At 42.4% G+C, this 21,329-nt stretch overlaps 1 protein-coding gene across 4 annotated transcripts in view; it reads right to left on the reverse strand.

Moving 5' to 3' along the window:
• Nucleotides 1–5,849: 5,849 nt before the first annotated feature.
• The window catches only part of LOC113421963 (laminin subunit beta-1-like), a 106,902-nt gene continuing 91,422 nt past the window's right edge, over nt 5,850–21,329 (reverse strand). For all 4 annotated transcript variants that reach the window (XM_087954431.1, XM_087954432.1, XM_087954433.1 and 1 more), the window contains exons 31-35: nt 19,706–19,913; nt 17,472–17,613; nt 11,471–11,647; nt 8,952–9,099; nt 5,850–7,332 (exon numbers count right to left, since the gene is read on the reverse strand). In XM_087954431.1, coding sequence (XP_087810557.1) covers nt 7,199–7,332; nt 8,952–9,099; nt 11,471–11,647; nt 17,472–17,613; nt 19,706–19,913 — 809 coding nt within the window. In that variant the 3' untranslated portion in view covers nt 5,850–7,198. The remainder of the gene's footprint in view (nt 7,333–8,951; nt 9,100–11,470; nt 11,648–17,471; nt 17,614–19,705; nt 19,914–21,329) is intronic.

Here is a 21,329-nt window from a genome sequence, read left to right on the forward strand (position 1 = left end):
ACCTAGAGAGCATGGAAAATCAGCTGCAATTCCAGTTACAATTTATGGACCAAGAGGGCTAGATATACTGTATATATTTAGAAGAAAGCTGTCTGAAACTGCTCTTTTAGCAACCCAATAATGAGACCCCAATTCGTAGGACAGACAAATTCAACCAACTCTCCTGGATAATTGAAACAGTCTGGATAAGCCTGTAATTTTGCTTTCAATAGCAGCCAGATATTTCTGGGAAGTTTACAAATTAGATATGAACATAAACTTCTCAGTGTAATGTCCGTAATGATTAATGCTGCCCCAGAACATGGATATTAATTTTAGCCGTGGTGCAACCATATAGCAATTCAATTTATATAACTGAGAACTGTTGCTCTTACCAGTCTTATATGGCTGTTCTCAACCCGTATGAATGTTCATGAAATATTGCTGGATTTCTCTCTTCTGTTCCCATATTTTGTTTCCATAGTGAAGATTTAAAAATCTCTTCCTCAGAGTATTGTTATTATGACAGACAACTAACAGTGAAGCCTCTAAATGTGATTTTATGGAGTTTTATGGCACTTTAAAATTGTTTTAAACATAATTGCAGAGTGGTAAGCGCAGACTTACAAGAGCAGGGGACACATCCTTATATGAACAACAGAATTTTCTTTGACACGTGTAGGAATGTATCTTTGCTTTTTTAAAAAAAGACTGGAGTATCTAAGATTGTTTAAAATGCAATCTTTATATAGCCTGAAGATGGCGAATAGGACCTCGTCGAAACGTTGCCAAGATACTCTCAATCTTACACGGGAAAAGACCCGAACACACCAAGATCTATTTTGTGGTCATAACCTATCCTGAAATGCTATAATCTCCAGTATCTTTCTGATCTTTCTTATCTCCAATTCTTGGAGAGTTTGGCCAAGGAACAGTCAGGATATATACTTAAAAAATTAAATTGGAAGGATCCTTTGGAAGGATAATCAGGAACAAAGAAATAACCACATGGAGAAGATACTGAATTTAAGGGCTGGAAAATCTCCACTCTACAACTGGGTCGTCATTCCGTTGTCCAAGGATATCTCACTCACAGGCTAGTAGGAGTTGAGAATAAAATCATGGATTCCTGTCACAAAAGGACATGCTTGTATCATGCATGGCTGCAAATGTGTGTGTGTGTGGGGGGGGGATATTTTTCTTTTCCATCAATTCCACACATTATACTCTGATTCTCTACACAGCATGCCTGTAAGTTCCAAAGGTTGTAACTGTGAATTGGAAATGTCTAGGAATTAAAATTACAGGAAAAGTAACACTGAGGAAGCAGGAGGGACAGGCTAATTTCCCTTTTTTCTATGCTGACCTCCTTGGATGTTCTCAGGAATGTAGCTCTGCCATTTCTGAATTTCACTTCCAGACTCTGCGAGTGAAGAACACGGTGCACGGAGCTGATCTGCTCCAGTTGTTATAAAGCACAACAAAACTCATCCACAACTACGTGGTTATGTTGTCCTGGCATTTCAAAAAGAGAAGGGATTGTCTGCATTCCAGTTTAGCTCCACTTCCTATGGCTCTAGACTCAAAAATCCAACTTCTACAGCAGTTCTATAGGTGAATAATCTGGTTTTAAATTATCTTCCCCCAAGTAGAGGGCTGGCTAGTGTATAATCTGTACTAGTTGACTTGCCAGTGTCACGTCTGTCTGTTTCTTAACACAGTACCCATTTCCCCTCTCCTCCATGGAGTGGGTGGACAGACTCCCATCCCTGCTAAGGAGAGAGATCACTCTCCAGCTTTTCTCATGTACAAAGTGGGCTGGTCTTCCAGGCGGGCTGGAATGTGCTTTCCCTAGCTTGCTCCTTTTCATGCAAGGAGAGCTGAGCATAGTTCTGAATTCTCTCATGCAAGTTAGGCGTGTCTCCCCCTCCCGCTTTTACGCGAGGTGGGATCCTTTGAGAGATCTTTCTACTGGCAATCGGAGATTCCAGGAAAAGGACCTTCTCTGAAGGGTACAAAATGAAAGAGATCTATTAACGCTCTGCCAATGCTGGTTGTTCCTACTACGATGCTGCACGATGGGAAGAGACAGCAAAACAAAGTTCCTCCACCCAAAGCTAAAGGCTATTTGTCAAAACATGCACTGCACATCCAATAGATCCAGCAGCCTGCCCTGGTCCTATCCTGCCTGCTTCAATCAGCTGATTCATTCTAAAAGGGCAGTCTTATTTCCAGCCATAGAACGTAGCTCGTTTCTAGTGTCGATCTAGGAATAAGCCTTTAGGCGTTGCTTCGGGAGACATACTGTAGATGCTTCCCTTCCTCTGCCAAGCTCTCTGAATTTCACCAAGTCGTTTCCAGATACAGCTACATATGAGGGGGGGTGGAATCAGGGTTACATGATACAAAGGCTGCTTATCTATTTTGTGAACTAGGAATATTTTGGAACTTTGGCCAGTACTTCTTAGCTGGAAAATAATAACGATCAATTGATCAATCATCTCTCTCTCAATCTCCCTCCCTCCCTCTCTCTCTCTGTAAAATTGAAATAATTAATGATAATACAGTGACAGGCTGAAGCAACAACATACTGGATATATCCCTATACAATGTAGTTTATCATGCTGTGGGGCTTTTTGTCTTTTTTACAAAAACAAGTTTTTATTGATAAAATTTAGCGACGCATCAGCACAGATGAATTTGTATGAACAATCGAACCATTGCCATGCAGGTTAGATGACAGATTTCATTTGCCCCAAATTTATCCAACCTGTTGAGAAACAGCAGTAGACTTTTGTGTGGCATTAGAGATTCCTTTCTAGATTAAAAGCCAGCCGTGGGAGGAACTACCACAAAAATGCATTGTTTTTTTTCTTCTTTCTGTTACAGGTGGTCCTTGACTTATAACCATTCAAAATTACGACAGCCATTGAAAAAAGCGACTTGAAAAAACCGATCCTCGTATTTACTGTATAACCATCAAGCATTCCCATAGTCCTATGATCAGAATTTGGGTGCTTGGCAACCGGCATGTATTTACAATGATGGCAACATCCCAGGATCATGTGATTCAGCATTTGCAATTTTCCCAAATGACTTCCGAGCAGCACAATTAGTGGGGGAAACTGGAGTCATTTCTCTGAGCCAAAAAATGTTGTAAAAATCACTGAGCTACTGCTTTGCTTAACAATGGAAATTCTGATTCCCATTGTGGTCGTAAGTCAAGGACTACCCTGCCTGTATCTGGAAATAATTTCCTTTTATTTTGAGACCATGTTTAGCTTCTGCTATTAATCCCTCCTCTTAATACGTTGGGTGTGATAAAAGAGATTTAATATCGGTGTGAAAAAGATATAGGTTTGGTTCAGAGGTGGTATTCAGCAGGTTCTGACCAGTTCTGGAGAACCGGTAGCGGAAATTTTGAGTAGTTCGGAGAACCAGCAAATACCACTTCTGACTGGAGGTTTTACAGCATCCTTCCCCTGCCATGGCCACCAAGCCACACCCACAGAACCGGTAAAAAAATTTGAATCCCACCACTGGTTTGGTTTTTACCTGACACCCAGCTATTAATGTACCCCTGCACATTTTTTCCCCCCATGTTGGCTGAGAATGATGGGGGTTTGAGTCCAATATGTTTGAAAAACACTAGGATAGGGAAGCCTTCATTAAAAGCCTAGGCCAGGAAAAATTGCCTCAGCAAAGAAAAGGGGATTCCCAAAGATCTTTCCATCTCAAGTAGATAAGGTAAAGCTGAAATATTTAGCTTCAGTTTCAGAGTTCAGGGTTCACTGGAATTCCTTGAAACATAAATAAGATTAGGGTATCGAGAGGCATGGATATATAAGTATACACCAGAAAATCAGAAAGGTCAAAGACTTTATTACTACAAGGAAAGAACATTTTAAAATTCCACTTTGTAGAGGTGGCACCCTCCTTTTTCCATCCTGTGGCTGAATTAGAGATGGCCCATTGGGCCAATAAAAGAGGGAAGAATTCAGAACACAGACGTCTAGTTCCAATAGTTAGGAAAACCCGTAGCAGAGGTGGTATTCAGCAGGTTCTGACCAGTTCTGGAGAACAGGTAGCGGAAATTTTGAGTAGTTCAGAGAACCGGCAAATGCCACCTCTGACTGGCCCCGCCCCCATCTATGCTCCGCCTCCCGAGTCCCAGCTGATTGGCTGGGTCTTCTTTTGTTGCCCTGCACAGGAGAATGGAGCTGGAAATCAGGGTAGTGGGGTGGGGAGGGAATGGGGATTTTACAATATCCTTCCCCTGCCACACCCACTAAGCCATACCACGCCTACCAAGCCACGCCCACAGAACCGGTAGTAAAAAAAATTTGAATCCCACCATTGACCCATTAGGAGTCGTGAGGCATTTCTTTATCTCCAGAGAATTACATCTGTAACAGGAAAACATTAAATGGAAGAGGGATATACTATATTGGGTTAAATATCTATCTAAATAGTTTTGAAACACAGTCAGTCTTCTCTTAGACAAGTAGGTAAAAAAATGGCTGTGGGAATCAAGTTGAATGATGGATGGATGTGAAAAGAAAATGACCTGAAATCTAGGATTACCTTCAATGCCAGCTATATTGTACCGGATAGGTCTGAAGGGGAGGAGACATGTAAATAAGGTAAAAACATCCATTAATTGATTGTTCTGCTTCTGTTAAAAGGGAATTTCCTATCTCATCTCAACAAATCATCTCTAACTGATCATTTGCTAAGTTGTCCAATTCTCCATCTCCATCTAATGCAGGGCTGTCCAACCTTGGCCCCTTGAAGCCTGGCGGACTTCAACTCCCAGATCAGCCAGCTTTGCTGGCAATTCTGGGAGTTGAAGTCCACCAGGCTTCAAGGGGCCAAGGTTGGACAGCCCTGATCTAATGTTTAATCAATGTTGGTTGGTTCATCAACAGACTTTGGGGAACCCTCTTCTCTCCTTACATTTTCCTTGTACGAGGCAATAAGAGAACTGGAGTTCATCCTAAGCTATTAAGATTACAATGGGTCTGAATCTATTTGAATCATTTTTTTATTCTTCCCAGCTCAACATGTTATGTTGGAAAGAAATTACATAAAGGGATTTAGGATTATGCCTGCCTATTAGTCTATCTACCGTATGTGCCTTTCTATCGGCAAAACTGATTGCGAACTGGATCATATTTGAAGGGTGTGTGTGCAGGGGGAGAAATAAAGAAAAGAAAAATGGAGTTAGAAAATGGGTTAGATCTGATGGAGAATAATAAAATTCAGAAACATGCGTCCCAGTCCCCATTAGGGGACTGGAAGCTAAAAAACATATAAAGAACGGTTGCCGGAATTGGGTACAACATGACAGCAGTGTTCCAATATCTCAGGGGCTGCCACAAAGAAGAGGGGGTCAATTTATTTTCCAAAGCACCTGAGGGCAGGACAAGAAGCAATGGGTGGAAACTAATCAAGGAGAGAAGCAACCTAGAATTAAGGAGAAATTTCCTGACAGTTAGAACAATTAGTGGAACAACTTGCCTCCAGAAGTTGTGAATTCTCCAACACTGGGAGTTTTTAAGAAGAGACTGGATGATAACCATTTGTCTGAAATGATATAGTTTCCTGCCTGAGCAGGGGGTTGGACTAGAAGATCTCCAAGGTCCCTTCCAGCTCTGTTATTTTGTTATCCCTATGGGAGACCCATAATAGAATGCTACCAGGTGCTCTATTCTTAAGCCCCCATTTATCCTGGTCAGGTGACCCAGAATGAAGCCGCTCGGGGTTGGAAAGAATTCGAGAAGCATACTTTCCATACCTTGTATTTTTTTAAAAAAAATAATATTAATGTGTGCTGATGGCTATAATTGGTAACTCAAAATAATCATTACTGACATTAACTCACTAGTGGAAGTTCCTCATCTGGAGTGGGACATACCGAAGGAGACCTTCAATAAATATTCATAGGAGATGAATATTGTATCAGGGGCTGCAGTCTTCTCCAAGCCAGTGATGTTGGACTTAAAATCATACAATAGTAAATTGAAAATGATCATGGAGATCTAGTCCAACCCTGGACTAGAAGATCTTTATATCATGTCATACAAATGGTTGTTCAGCCTTTGTTTGAAAACCACCAGTGATAGAGCTGGGTTTCACTGCTTAACAGTCATCAAAATTAGGAAAATTCTCCTAATTTTGAGTTTGTATGTGTGTTGCTGTAACCAACACCTAGTTCGAGGACCTTCAAACGTGACAAGTTTAAGACTTGTGGACTTCCACTCCCAGAATTCCTGAGCTAACATGACTGGAGGAGGAATTCTGGGAGTGGAAGTCCACAAGTCTTAAAGCTGTCAAGTTTGGAGACCCCTGTCCTAGTTGCTAATTGATGACTATGGGAGTTGAGGGAACCAGGATAGGAAAATCTCTTAGAAAATTATTGTTTTTGTGTATATGTGCCTTACTGTATTAAAAAAAAATAAGGACACCAATAATTAAAAAGATGCCAGGAAAGATCAGTAATCTGGAATGGCAGTCAGTTAAATTAAGTTTTTACAGCATTCATATTGGCAGCCTGGATGATACAGAAATTATGGTGGTTTCCACACTTTAATGAAAATATCATTGTGAATGATAGGAAGAGGGTATTGAAGGAGGAAGTATTTCCATGACTAGGATAACAATTTATCTCCAAATCATGGTCGACTGGTGGCAACTGGCTAGAGAAGTCCCTGCTGTTTTCTTGGCAAGATTGCAGAAGTGGTTTGCCCTTGCCTCTTTTCTAGGCAGAGAGTGAGCGACTGGCCCAAGGTCACCTAGTTGGTTCATGCCTTAGGCAAGACTAAAACTCATAATCTCTTGGTTTCTAGCCTTGTGCTTTAACCACTGCACCAAACTGGTTCCCATTCTATGACTACAGGGGAAATATTCTATCTCTCCAGCTGATACCATCAGAAACTGGCCTAGGTTCCAGAGTCCTAGGTCAAAACATAGACTAGACATATTGTTCTTACAAAATATTCACATTGGAATCATCCTATTAACGTCTGATCCCGGGTAGATTTAAGTGCTACAGTCAGTTGAGGGTGAAATGATCTGGGTTACATTAAGACTCTGGATTTACTGCCAAAGCCTTGTCTCTAAGCGCCAGTTATTGACATCGTTAGAAAGCACCATACCATAGTTGTGTCCAGAGCTGGCAGGAAGTCAGCCCAAAGGGCTGACCACAGAAACTTCGACCTTAGCAGGTAGCATAGGCAATGGCGTGCTCTTGGATGCTCTGCAGTAATCCCAGTGCAGTGGCCTCCAGCTTCTGCAGTTCTTCGGTTTTGCTTGTCATTTCCCTCTCGTTGTCCCCAAAGCGCTTCTCCAATTCTGAAAGAATAGCCAGACATTTTTAAAATTTGAGACATTGCAGTCTATGGAACACTTTCTTTACTCTGGTGCCTCCCAGAAGCATAGGATTTATAATTCTGCAACACCCAGAATGTCTATCCAGCTTGGCAAAGGTGCAACTTCAGTTACACTAAGATTCAGACCATTCCATCGCATCTAAAGGCCCCAGATTAGGAAACATTGCCCTGAAATAGCAAGGGTTCTTTTTTCCTTTTAAGAAGGGGAGTGAGGAGATGTATGAAGCAAAATGCCAAAGCAGTACAATTATGAACCAAGAAATGATGGATTCTGATCGTAATGATGGATTCTGATCGTATTGTTATTTCAAAACTCAGAACTTTGGTGATAATAATGGCCTGAACTTATTTTTTACCTTGATTTGAATAGCTGCACTAATATTAGTTTAAATACCCCAACATCTGCTAAAGTAACCTGCAAACCATTTTCCAAGTCCGAGTTCCCTTGAGATCGTATCTTCTTTACATTTTGCATAAAAAAAAACACAGGACAATTTTCATCGTGCAACTTATTGTGTTTATGTTTACGTGGCATTCTTAACGAGGTCCCTAACTCCCTAAATGATCAGGATATTTATAATCATCTGTTATTGGTCAGTGAGTTGTTTAGCCTGGGGTAATGGCATACTGGACTATGAAAGGTGATTTTTTTTTTCTTCAAAAGGCAACTGAACTGTTTTTTTTTCTTGTGGAAGAAGAAGAAAATGTTTCGCTTCTCAGCCAAGAAGCTTCATCAGTTCTGATGGCAGGAGGACAGAAGGTATTGACAGTTGAAATTGGATGGTGAGTGGTGGAACGATGGAGGCAAGGGATGGAAGGATTGTATTTCTTTGCAGTCATCTGGTCATTAACACTCTCTCTGAGACCTCTTGAGGCCACTTGGGGGTTTATCTTTGCCCTCGGGGTCACCCGAATCAGGGTGCAATTGGAACTGCTGCAAGGGCACATTGTAAACCAGAGATAGCTAGTCTCTTAACGTAGATGGATTACTGGTAATTCTCAACTTATAATAGTTCATTTGGTGACTGTTTAAAGTTACAACATCACTGAAAAAAGTGACTTATGACCGCTTTTCACACTTACGACCGTTCGTTGTAGCATCCCCATGTTCATGGTGATTTACATTCGGATACTTGATAACTGACTCACATTTATGACGGTTGAAGTGTCCCGGGGTGATGCAATCTCCTTTTGTGACCTTCCGACAAGCAAAGTCAATGGGGATGTTATGATTCACTTAACAACCGTGGTATTCATTTAACAGCTGCAGTGATTCACTTAACAAACGTGGCAAGAACGTGGCAAGAAAAGTCGTAAAATGGGGGGAAACTGACTTAGCAAACTTCTCACTTAACATAAATTTTGGGCTCAGCTGTGGTTGTAAGTTGTGGACTACCTGTGTTTACCCCTCTTTCAAAGCAATGGCCCTCTCTATCCAAAATAAGTTTGTACTGGACAATGTTCCCATACCACCGGTCAGTAAATATCCATCATCACCACCAATGTTTATTGTTTGGATATATTTGTATAATCAGAGAAGATACATGGGATTTAGCCAAAACTCTCCTCTTGCATTCTTACCTTCCAGCTTCCTTTTGCTGCTGTTAGCCTTATCTAGGAGATTCTGGGCTTCCTCCCTAAGATTTTTCAGCCTGAGCAGGACATCCTTGGGCTGTTTCTCCAATTCGTCCTGCAGCTTCTGGTAGTTCTGCTTCACCTCGTCTACCTCCTAGACACAGAAGGAAAAACATCACCACAAAGCAAATTAGCAAAGTTGGGAATCGATCCCAGAGTAAATGAGTGAAGAATGAGCCAACTGCTGGTCTATTTTCAGCAAACCAAGCAGATGAAGAAATTAGGTCCCAGAAATTAAGAACAGTATCTAGGTTTCCATACTACCTTCAGAGCCGTTAGCGGACTTTGCAAGCCATCAAATGAAACCACTGCCTATATCACAATTTATCTGAGTCAGCAGCCACTCTGCATTTTTTTCCCTTGATCTGCTTGATTACTTGATCACGGCTTGGCATTTACCATGTTTCTACTGTGCCTGCAGGCCTTATTTTTGGCACTTGGGCTATTTTGTATCGGTGACAAATATTTATCCTGCAGTTTTACTGATCTCGATTTTCCATATATTCTAATAACAGATGTAAAACATACAAGCAGTGTAACATCTGGCAGAATTAACATATACACGCACACAGATTAATTGATTGTGAGCTCATTCTTCTGTTCCCTAACTGTGATACAAACAGGCCTTGGTAGTCCTTTTAATGCACCGTAATGTCATGATGTTGCTTTTTGAGATGTTTTTCAGAGGCAGATTTAGCTGTTTCAGTTTTAACGAACAGTGGTCTTTTGTGTCACTCTTTACTAGAGTTTCTGCTGTGGGTCTGATCTAGTATTCAAAACAATCAGTCCAGGGATAATCCAAAAATGAAGTCCTTTTCTTTACCAGTATCATAAGCAAAGTTCAGTAAACGGAATCTGCGAACAGTTGCAAGACTCACAGCAATTCAAGCAGAATGACGATGAGGCAAAAAGGCAAAAGGAAATGCAAAAAGGAACAAACCAGGTTTCTGGCTCCATCTTATGGCCATTAGAGGAACCTCAGCCAATCACAATTGCAGCATTCTCTTAAAGATACAACAGTATTAAATGACTATCCTGGTTTATATATTGCCAACCTAACTGTTAGGTGACTATCATTCCTAACACTCTGGACCCTTGGGAAGGTGAAAAACGGCCCTCCCAGAAATTCCGGTTGGCTACGCTCACCATGGCCACGCCCACCCAGCAACTGGGCAGCGAACCAGTTGCAGGGATTTTTGAATCCCACCACTGGTGGACTTTTGGCAAAAGAAAAAATTATTTTGAATTCTGTCAAGTACAGGCAGTCCTTGACTTACAACAATTCATTTAGTGACTTTTCAAAGTTAACAACGGCACTAAAAAAAAGTGACTTATGACCATTTTTCACACGTACAACTGTTGCAGCATTCCCCAGGGTCAAATGATAAAAATTCGGACACTTGGCAACTGAGTCATATTTAGAATGGTTGCACTGTCCCAGCCAGTGATCACTTTTTACCTGATGAGCAAAAGTCAATGGAGAAGTGGGATTCACTTTAACAACCATGTTACTAACTTAACATCTGCAGTCATTCACTTAACAACTGCGGCAAGAGAGGTTGTAAGATGGGGTGAAACTCACTTAACTGTCTCGCTTAGCAACGGAAATTTTGGGCTCAGTTATGGCTGTCAAGGACTACCTGTATAGACTGAGTAACTAAGGGACTTCCCGCTAAAGAATCAGCCAAGGTTTTGTGGGGTGAATATTAATAATTTGAATAATCTTTTCTACATAACCCTGTGCAGAAAGACAACAGACCTTTCAAGGGAGGGAGGAACAGAGGGAGTTCCAAAGAGGAGATGAAGATAGAGGCCACTGCCAAGGAGGCAATGTAACAAGGTGGGGAAAATAATGTTAAGTCGGAGTTCTGGAATTCTTCTAACACATTGTTTTTCAACCTTGGCAACTGTAAGATATTGATATTACTATTACTATTAATTACTATTAATCCTCCCATCACTCCTTATCACCCATCACCTCCCACTTGTGACTGTATGACTGTAACTTTATCGCTTGTATCCTTACAATTTATATTGACTGTTTCCTAGTATGATTTGATTGATGATTGTACCCTATGACTATAATTGTTATACCTTATGATTCTTGACGAATGTTATTGTTTATGTACACTGAGAGCATATGCACCAAAGACAAATTCCTTGTATCCAATCAAACTTGGCCAATAAAGAATTCTATTCTATTCTGTTCTATTCTATTCTATTCTATTCTATTCTGTTCTGTTCTGTTCTGTTCTGTTCCATTCTGTTCCATTCTATTCAATTCTATGTGGACTTCAACTCCCACAATTCCCCAGCTAACATGAATTCTGGGAGTTGAAGTCCACATATCTTAAAAGTTTCAAAGGTAGAGAAACTGCACTATAGAGTGAATCTACAATTTGTTACTGCCACCACGAAAAACAGTTGCCCGTAATAAAAAGTAACAACAACGATGGATCTCTCACATTTTTGAGTTGGAGGGCTATGTTAGTGGCACGCTCGGCTTTTCCCGTGGCCTGCTGGGCCTGCCGCTGATTATCCTGGGACTTCTTTTGTAAGGTGGCCACATCCTGTGCCAAGCCTTTCAGACGCCTCTCCAGTCGCAGTTCCTTGTTGAGGAGTGTTTCCAGCTGGCTCACAGCCTGAGAGAAAAGAAAGTCACAAAGCATGATTAAGGGTTGTCTTTTGAGAAAGGTCACATCCACATTCTCAGGGCACATCCACACGAAAATCAGTTTTGGAATTGGGACTGACTCCTCCGGCATGTCTTTGGCATACAAAGATTGCAATTAATAGAAAGTTAATACAGTACAATAATGCTTCCCAATTGTCTATGGAGATTCGCAATCATCCAGGTCATAGTTGTCCCAAAGGTGCTTTTTCAAGAGGCAACTGGACTTCCTGGTTTTTCTTTGAAGATGTTTCACTTCTCAGCTAAGAAGCTTCTTCAGCTCTGGTAGGCAGCTCAGAGCCAAAGAAGCTTCTTGGATGAGAAGCGAAACATCTTCAAAATAAAACCAGAAAGTCCAGTTGCCTCTGGAAAAAGCACCTTTGGGATGCTTCCCAAATGTTTTCCTTCATTACCTCAAACTACTTATCAGAAAATCCCCAAAACTGACTTTAAGTCCATTTTATTTATGTCCTGCCTTTTTTGGGAGGGAGGTCAATCGTAACTTTGAATGGTTGCTAAGTGACCAGTCATACATTGAAACAACCTGTATGAGCTGAAAGTTATATCCATAAATGTATGTCAGAAAGTTTTAATTGGAGTCAACTGAGTTAATGTGGGCAAAAAGGGAAGTCAGAATTCATAAGTTGGTAATAGTTGCAGTACAATGAATAATGAATAATAGAAAAAACAAATGTGAGTTTTGGGGGAAATACACAACATTCTGAATGGATGTGATCCTATAGAAAAAAAAGAATTCCATTAGATGTCTTGGGGTGAATGGATATAAATAAGATAAAAGAATAAAATAAGATAAAATAAGATAAAATAAGAAAAAAGTGATTGGGTTATTCAGAAACCCACAAATGAATAGTTTGGCAACGTCTGTTCAGAAATAAATTATATATTGGGCTGTTGGGCTGATCTCCGAGCTTGGCAATTTGGTTGCAAACATTTTGTCCCCATTCGAGGAGACGTTGTCAGTGTGCTTTGAATTGTGCTCGTCTGTCCAGCGCACTGACGATGTTTCCCTGAATGGTGACAAAATGTTTGCAACCAACTTGCCAAGCTCGGAGCTCAGACCGATAGCCCAACTACCAACCCGAGCTACTTATATTCAAATACATTTCATAATTATATGTTTCTTTAGAAATACACAAGAATGCTTTAACCATAAATCTATTCATGTGCAAGCATAAAAAAAACCTGATTGATTTGACTGTCTATGATAATTTGCATAGCTGGCTGAGGAATTCAGGGAGTTGAAGTCCAGAAGTCTTAAAGCTGCCAAGCTTGGGGAACACTGGTCTATGATGAAAGCCTTGGAAAGATTACTGATGGTCCCAATATAATAAGAAGGTCTGAATGTGAGAGGTCAAGAGTGGATCAGAGAAAAATCATCTTGGAAGGAAGTGAAAGAAATGAAAAGTATACGAACTGCAAGAGAAAGCGTGAGCCTGGCATGAAACAGCAGGAGAAAACAGATTAATCTCCTAATAGAGGAGAAGCCAGGATTAATAGAAAATGAGCGTACCGAAAGGGGATTTGGAAGTTATGTGGAACAGAATGATAAGAATTAATCTGCAGAGGACAGGAGAGCTTGTGGAATTACATTAACAGGAGATATGAAAAAGAATGCTTGCTGGAAGGATGACGTTGTAGATAAGAAAAATTGCACAGAAGAAAATGACTGAGGCAATAAATTAGAGAAAGATACTGTATAATATATAGGGCAATAAAATGATAGTTGCAAAGGATGCACAGGTAGTCCTTGACTTACTATTGTAACTGAGGCCAAAATTGTCCCAAAGGTGCTTCTTTAGGAGGCAAATGAACTTCCTAGGGTTTTGTTTTGTTTTTTGAAAACATTTCGTTTCTTACCATGACCTGGATGACTGAGAATCTCTATAGATTTTTAGCTATACAATTTGGAATGAATGGTCACTAGTCAAGGATTACCTGTATCTATTTTGCTGCTAAATCTGCCTTCTGATATTTAAAAATAAGTGTCAGAGAATTTTTTAAATCTTCCATAATCAGGAAAGTAACCCTCTCATTTCCGTCTCATAAACAACCCCTCAGTCTGAAGTTTTAGTGCAATACTGTTTCATTTATTTTAATTATTTCATAAAATAAACTGGCAAGATCAGTATATATCTGACAGATGCTACTGACTGAGAATATTGATTACTGGGACCATTTCATAGTAGCCTTGATAGGATTTTGTAGCAGAAGTACCGTATATACTCGAGTATAAGTCGACCCGAATATAAGCCGAGGCACCTAATTTTACACAAAAAAACTGGGAAAACTTATTGACTCGAGTATAAGCCGAGGGTGGGAAATGCAGCAGCTACTTGTAAATTTCAAAAATAAAAATAATTAATTTGGGAAACGATCTCACTATCTCACGTCGCCTCGGGAAGGGAAAGGCAAAGCGCTTTTGCCTTTCCCTTCCCGGCTGGGCTGTTGGGAGTCGCTGCCGCCTGCCTTTCCCTTCCCGGCTGGGGCTGTTGGGAGTCGCTGCCGCCTGCCTTCCCTTCCCGGCTGGGGCTGTTGGGAGTCGCTGCCGCCTGCCTTCCCTTCCCGGCTGGGGCTGTTGGGAGTCGCTGCCGCCGCGCGGCCCCAGTCCCGCCGCCTCGGGAAGGGAAAGGCAAAGCGCTTTTTGCCTTTCCTTCCCAGCTGGGGCTGTTGGAAGTCGCTGCCGCCGGAGCGGCCCCAGTCCGCGTCGCCTCGGGAAGGGAAAGGCCACGGCTTGGAAGGCCGCCGCTGGAGCGAAGCTGCGCGCAGCCGCTGTGCTAGCATCGGATCGGGCGCGCCGGACGGTTCCGACCGAGCCCGAGCGTCGTCTTTGGCGCCCGCCCAGCGCCGTGGAGCTCCCTGTACCGGGAGAAGGGGAAGACCCCCTGGGGTGGGGCAGGGAGAGGAGCTTCTCCCGCCTGCCCCTCTTTCCGCGCCCACCGGTGTCCCCGCAGGATGACCCCTGCCCCGCAGTCGCCACCGCTTGAAAGAGACGGGCCGGGGGTGGGTAGAAAGGCGCCAGGCGCCCTTGGAGGAGAAGGTCCGCGTTCGCCTGTTTGCCCGTGGATGTCAGCGGAGCTTTGCCGCTGCTTCGTCCAGGGTCTCTGGGCAAACACGTCCACCCGAGCGGGCTTGTCGCCTCCGGCACGCAACCAGCGCTGCCCTCGGATTCCTGTCCGGTTGCCCCCTTTTGAGGGCGATGGCAGTAAACTGTTCCCGTAGCAGCGGCTGCTCCGCTGACATCCGCGGGCAGACAGGCGAACGCGGGACCTTCTCCTCAAGGCGCCCGGGCCTTCCCACCCCCCCGTCTCTTTCAAGCGGCGCGACCGGGCGGGTCGCGGGAACACCGTGGCGCGGAGAGGGCGGGCGGGAGGCCCTCCCAGCCCTGCCCGGGGGGAGCCCGCGCTGGGCGGTGCCAAAGACGCGCCGGGCTCGGTCGACCATCCGCATGCCCGATCCCGGCCTTCCTCCCGGCGAGCGGGACTGGCCGCCGCGGCGCGACTCCCAACAGCCCCAGCCGGGAAGGGAAAGGCGCCCTTTTCCTTCGAGCGGCGGGACGGGCCGGCGGCAGCGACTCCAACAGCCCCAGCCGGGAAGGGAAAGGCAGGGCAGCGACTCGGAGGAGGCGGCGCGCCCAACAGCCCCAGCCGGAAGGAAAGGCAGGCGGCAGCGACTCCAACAGCCCCAGCCGGGAAGGGAAAGGCAGGCGGCAGCGACTCCCAACAGCCCCAGCCGGGAAGGGAAAGGCAGGCGGCAGCGACTCCCAACAGCCCCAGCCGGAAGGGAAAGGCAGGCGGCAGCGACTCCCAACAGCCCCAGCCGGGAAGGGAAAGGCAGGCGGCAGCGACTCCCAACAGCCCCAGCCGGGAAGGGAAAGGCAAAAAGCGCTTTGCCTTTCCCTTCCCGAGGCGGCGGACTGGGGCCGCCCGGCGGCAGCGACTCCACACCATTTTTTTTCAGAGGGAATCTGACTCGAGTATAAGCCGAGGGGGATTTTTTCAGCACAAAAAATGGGCTGAAAAACTCGGCTTATACTCAAGTATATACGGTAATCAGTACAGTATCTTGCGGCACCATAAAGGTCTAAATTTATATGAGTGCATACGTGACATTTTAGCATTACGAATTTGGTATTACAAATACATTTATCATGCATTAATGGTAACTCCATAATGTTGGGGGCCTGCACAATACATGTTATATTCCCAATCTAAGACTAGATTGGTTGGCATTCTGTATGCAGACTAACGCCAAGATGATTTAAAAATAGGACTAGAAGCCAGATAAAGCAGAGATACTGTGAGGGTGACATAAGCTATACAATGCATTAACCAGAGGCCTTTTAAAAGGGTGGTGATATATGATGAAGTGATTTTACAAACAACAATGGATACTTAAGAGAGGGAAGTGTAACCCCTTCAGTGAGCTTAGTACTATGAGGCACTGTTTCTCAACGCTGATAACTTTAAGATGCGTGCTGGCCTGGGAATTCTGGATCCTCACATCTTTAAGTGGCCAAGGTTGAGGAACACTGCTATTAGGTATGTAAAAGTTAACTAAACCTTCACAGAATCATACAGGCTTAATACAGGTAGTCCTCGATTTACAACGGTTCACTGAGTGACTGTTCAACATTACAAGGAAACTGAAGAAAAAAAAGTGACTTAAGACTATTTGCCACGCTTACGATGTACCCGATCAACATTCAGGCACTTGGTGACTTGACTCACATTTACGATAGTTGGAGTGTCATGGGGATCATGTTTTGCAGCCTTCTGAGGAGCAAAGTCAGGGAGGAAGCCAGATTCGCTTAACAATTATCAACTGCAGTGATTCACTTCACAACAGTGGCAAGAAAGGTCGTAAAATGGAGCAAAACTCACTTGACAAATGTCTCCGCATGAATTCTGGGGCTCAATTGGGGTTGTAGGTCGAGGACTACCTGCATTAAAGAGTTTTTGCTCTCAGGAAAAATCCATTACATTTTCAGCTTTGGAGTGACATTAAAAGAGCAATTCCTTATTGGAGGCATTAAAGAGCATTGCCTTAAATGCCATTCTTGGGCGATGCTGAAAAGCGAAAGAGGATTGATTCATTCATTTTCAACTCCTAGAGACCACTTAAGAGAAGATATTTTTTCCGGGACGTTGTAACCTGTCTTTCAGGTTTGTCAAAGGTTGCACTTATCACCACTGAACTAGAGTCCAAAAGTGTTTGGGATCTGGTTAATCCCTGGATGGGAGATGTCAAGAAAATACCAGGGCTATAAATTAATCTGGGAATACAAATACAAGTCCCAGGAGAAAGGAGCTGCCAGAAAATGGCATGTATGTGGCACGGAAAAGAGGAGGAGCAGAGTTTGAGTCTTACCTGCAGAATCATGGAAGGGCAGATACAGAAAATACTCAGGAGCGGCTCACTGAAAAGCTATCTAGGGTCTTGACTAACTCACAATTCCCTTTCTTCCCAAAAAATATAAGGTAAAGGTTCCCCTCGCACATATGTGCTAGTCGTTTCCAGCTCTAGGGGGTAGTGCTCATCTCCATTACAAAGCCGAAGAGCCAGCGCTATCCAAAGATGTCTCCGTGGTCATGTGGCCGGCATGACTAAACACCAACGGTGCAGGGAACACTGTTACCTTCCCACCAAAGGGGTCCCTATTTTTCTACTTGCATTTTTTACATGCTTTCGAACTGCTAGGTTGGCAGAAGCTGGGACAAGTAATGGGAGCTGACTCCGTTACGCGGCGCTAGGGATTTGAAACTTCTGCACTTCACCTGTTTGACTTTGCCTTCCACACTCTGGATGGTTTCCTTTGTCTTTTTCAGGGCTTGCTCGGCGGCCTTCACTTTGTCTTTGGCACTGTCCAACGCTCCGGATGTTTCTACCACCATTTCCTGTACACCTTCTGCTTTTTCCCTGTGGAGAAGAAGCACAACAAAACAAAAGAACTTCACGGCATTCCACCAATGTAACAATTATTGCAGATGAAGCTTTGGGGACGAAAGTACAGGTAGTCCTCCGATTACGCCGGCCATCTGGAGTGGAATTTCTGTTGCTAAGCAATGTGGTTATAAACCACAATGACATTTGACCACATCATTTAGGCAATAGCAATCCCAACGGTCCCAGTTGCCATCGTAACCAAAAACCATGCAGCTTGTTAAGAGAAAACAATATGTGACCAGAGTCCTAGTTAAGCAGGACAGTGGGTGAGGAGCCATGGGTGAGTGGAACTGAATGTGGGTTGGCTGGTAGGGACTGAGGGTGGGCACTACTTAGTGTGTGCCAGTCAATGAGAATCATAGGCAGACGCTACTTGAATTCAGGGAGACCAGCGGATACCACTAGAAAGCATGGGCAGGAAGGTGGGTACTACAGAGATATATACAGGTAATCCTCAACTTACAACGGTTCGTTTAGTGACCAAAGTTACAATGGCACTGATCATGCGATCAAAATTCCGACACTTGGCAACTGGTTCATTCTTATGACCGTTGCTGTGTCCTGAGGTCATGTGACCTTTTGCAACCTTCTCACAAGTCAATGGAAAAGCCAGATTCACTTAACAACTGGGCTACTAACCTACGGTATTAACCTTGGGGGTTACTAACTTATCAACTGGGGCGATTTATTAAACAACTGTGGCAAGAAAAGTTGTAAAATGCAGCAAAACTCCCTTAACAAATGTTTCCCTTAATAACAGAAATTTTGGGCTCAATTGTGGTTGAGGACTATCTGTACTCTGTACAATGTCAGTCACTGAATGAGTGATGAAAACCCCAGGACTACCTATAATACTTTCTGGATAGCCTGAACTAGAAGCAATTTCTGGTCTAGACAACTGGCACCAAATAACAATTATATGGGGAAAGTAACAAGTCTTATACTTGTAGTTCTTTGCAAAAGACTATGAGAGACAGATGTAAATATCTGGAAGAAGAACCAACTGGGGAAAAAACTGGCAAAGTTCTATGTTTCAGGTCAGGGGTCCCAATGTGATACCTATGGATATTTCTTTAGCACCCTATACATCACTTTGTCCAGACTGTTTTTCATTCTTGCTTCAGTTCTCCCACTGCAAGATTAGGACTATGGAAACTGGCATTGTCACTTACTACCATAGCTTATACTGGTTTCAAACAAGGTGCACAATGCTATGCCTGGATAACACATTCTGTATTCATACAACAGCTTACATCCAGGTGGACCATGTTGTGGCTTAACTGTTAGGAATGATAGTCACCTAACAATTGGGTTGGCAATACATAAACCAGAATAGTCATTTAATACTGTTGTATCTTTAAGAGAATGTTGTAATTGTGATTGGCTGAGGTTCCTCCAAAGGCCATAAGATGGAGCTAGAAACCTGGTTTGTTCTTCTTGCATTTCCTTTTTGCCTTTTGCCTGAACATCATTCTGCTTGGATTGCTGTGAGTCTTGCAACTGTTCGCAAACTCCGTTTACTGAACTTTGTTTATGATAATGGTAAAGAAAAGAACTTCATTTTTGGATTATCCCTGGACTGATTGTTTTGAATACTAACTGCTTTAACTGTGTATGATTTGGACTGTTTGTTGGACTTCGTTTACCCATTTACTAGAAGTAAAAACTTACATTTTACTATTCAATGTATCTGTGTGCTGGTTGTGTGTTATTCATCACCACTCTTACTATGTTTCCCTGAGTGCACTCATTCTCCTAACGGGGAATACCTCAACAGTTACAGTCTGATCGACCCAATATGCTAAGATGAGGGCTGTATCCTCACAACATAGTGAACCACAATGTGTGCAGTTTGGTCCAATGCTAACCTTTGAACTTCAGAAGAGGATAATAAAAGATGAGAGGGACCCATCCTACCCAAGGTCACATGCTCTCATTGGCCCTTAAGCTTGGATCCTGACTAAATGAACTGATTCTGCAAAATACGTGACATCATTGTTGTTTTTTTAACCGAAAAACTTAATTAATAAAATGGGTTGGTTTTGTTCCTGCCAGAAACACTTACCTGGCCTGTTCTGCTTTTGTCAGCAAATCTCTAGCAAGGGTTAGGTTTTGCACAGTACAGTTCAGGATAACATCCACTCTGTTCAGCTGGCCAATTCTATCCAAGATCTCCTTAATCAGACTGTCGATCTCACTTTGGCTGATGGGCTGGGGAATGTTCAGGACCTGTTGAGCCACCAGCTCAATGCTCTCTGGATCAGCACCTTCCTCTAGAGAGACAAGCACAGGCCTTTGATGTCCACCTACTTTGCAAACTGTCCATTCTGCTTCCCAGTCACCAGCCTAGCCCTCCCCAAAACCAATTATTACAATATGAACATTGTCAGAATGCACTTTGCTTACTAACATCCTTATTTCCGTCCTGCATAGGATAAGGATGGGTGGAAGCTTTACAGAAGGAGATCAAAACTCAAAATAAGGAGGAATTTCTTGACTTTGAGAGTCCCTGGAATCATGGGAGCTTCATCACTGGAAGATTGAATAGCCATAAATCTGTAGAGACTAGAAGACCTCCAAGGTCCCTTCCAACTCTGTTATTCTATTCTATTCTATTCTATTCTATTCTATTCTATTCTATTCTATTCTATTCTATTCTATTCTATTCTATTCTATTCTATTCTATTCTATTCTAATTCTCTTCTAATTCTCTTCTCTTCTCTTCTCTTCTCTTCTCTTCTCTTCTATTCTATTCTATTCCATTCCATTCTTTCCCTATTCTATTCTATTCTATTCTATTCTATTCTATTCTATTCTATTCTATTCTTTCCCTATTCTATTCTATTCTATTCTATTCTATTCTATTCTATTCTATTCTATTCTATTCTATTCCATTCCATTCCATTCCATTCCATTCCATTCCATTCTATTCTTTCCCTATTCTATTCTATTCCATTCCATTCCATTCCATTCCATTCCATTCTATTCTATTCTATTCTATTCTATTCTATTCTATTCTATTCTATTCTATTCCATTCCATTCCATTCCATTCTTTCCCTATTCTATTCTATTCTATTCTATTCTATTCTATTCTATTCTAATTCTATTCTCTTCTCTTCTCTTCTCTTCTCTTCTCTTCCATTCCATTCCATTCCATTCCATTCTATTCTATTCCATGCTATTCTATTCTATTCTATTCTATTCTATTCTATTCTATTCTATTCTATTCTATTCTATTCTAATTCTATTCTATTCTATTCTAATTCTATTCTCTTCTCTTCTAATTCTCTTCTCTTCTCTTCTATTCTATTCTATTCTATTCTATTCTATTCCATTCCATTCTTTCCCTATCCTATCCTATCCTATTCTATTCTATTCTATTCTATTCTATTCTATTCTTTCTATTCTATTCTATTCTATTCTATTCTATTCTATTCTATTCTATTCTATTCCATTCTATTCTTTCCCTATTCTATTCTATTCTATTCTATTCTATTCTATTCTATTCCATTCCATTCCATTCCATTCCATTCTTTCCCTATTCTATTCTATTCTATTCTAATTCTCTTCTCTTCTAATTCTCTTCTCTTCTCTTCTCTTCTCTTCTCTTCTCTTCTCTTCTCTTCTCTTCTCTTCTCTTCTCTTCTCTTCTATTCTATTCTCTTCCCTTCCATTCCATTCCATTCTA

Source organism: Notechis scutatus, chromosome 2 (genome assembly GCF_049901735.1).
Source record: "Notechis scutatus isolate UNSWTSFEM ecotype Mainland chromosome 2, rNotScu1.2, whole genome shotgun sequence".
Lineage (NCBI taxonomy): Eukaryota > Metazoa > Chordata > Lepidosauria > Squamata > Elapidae > Notechis > Notechis scutatus.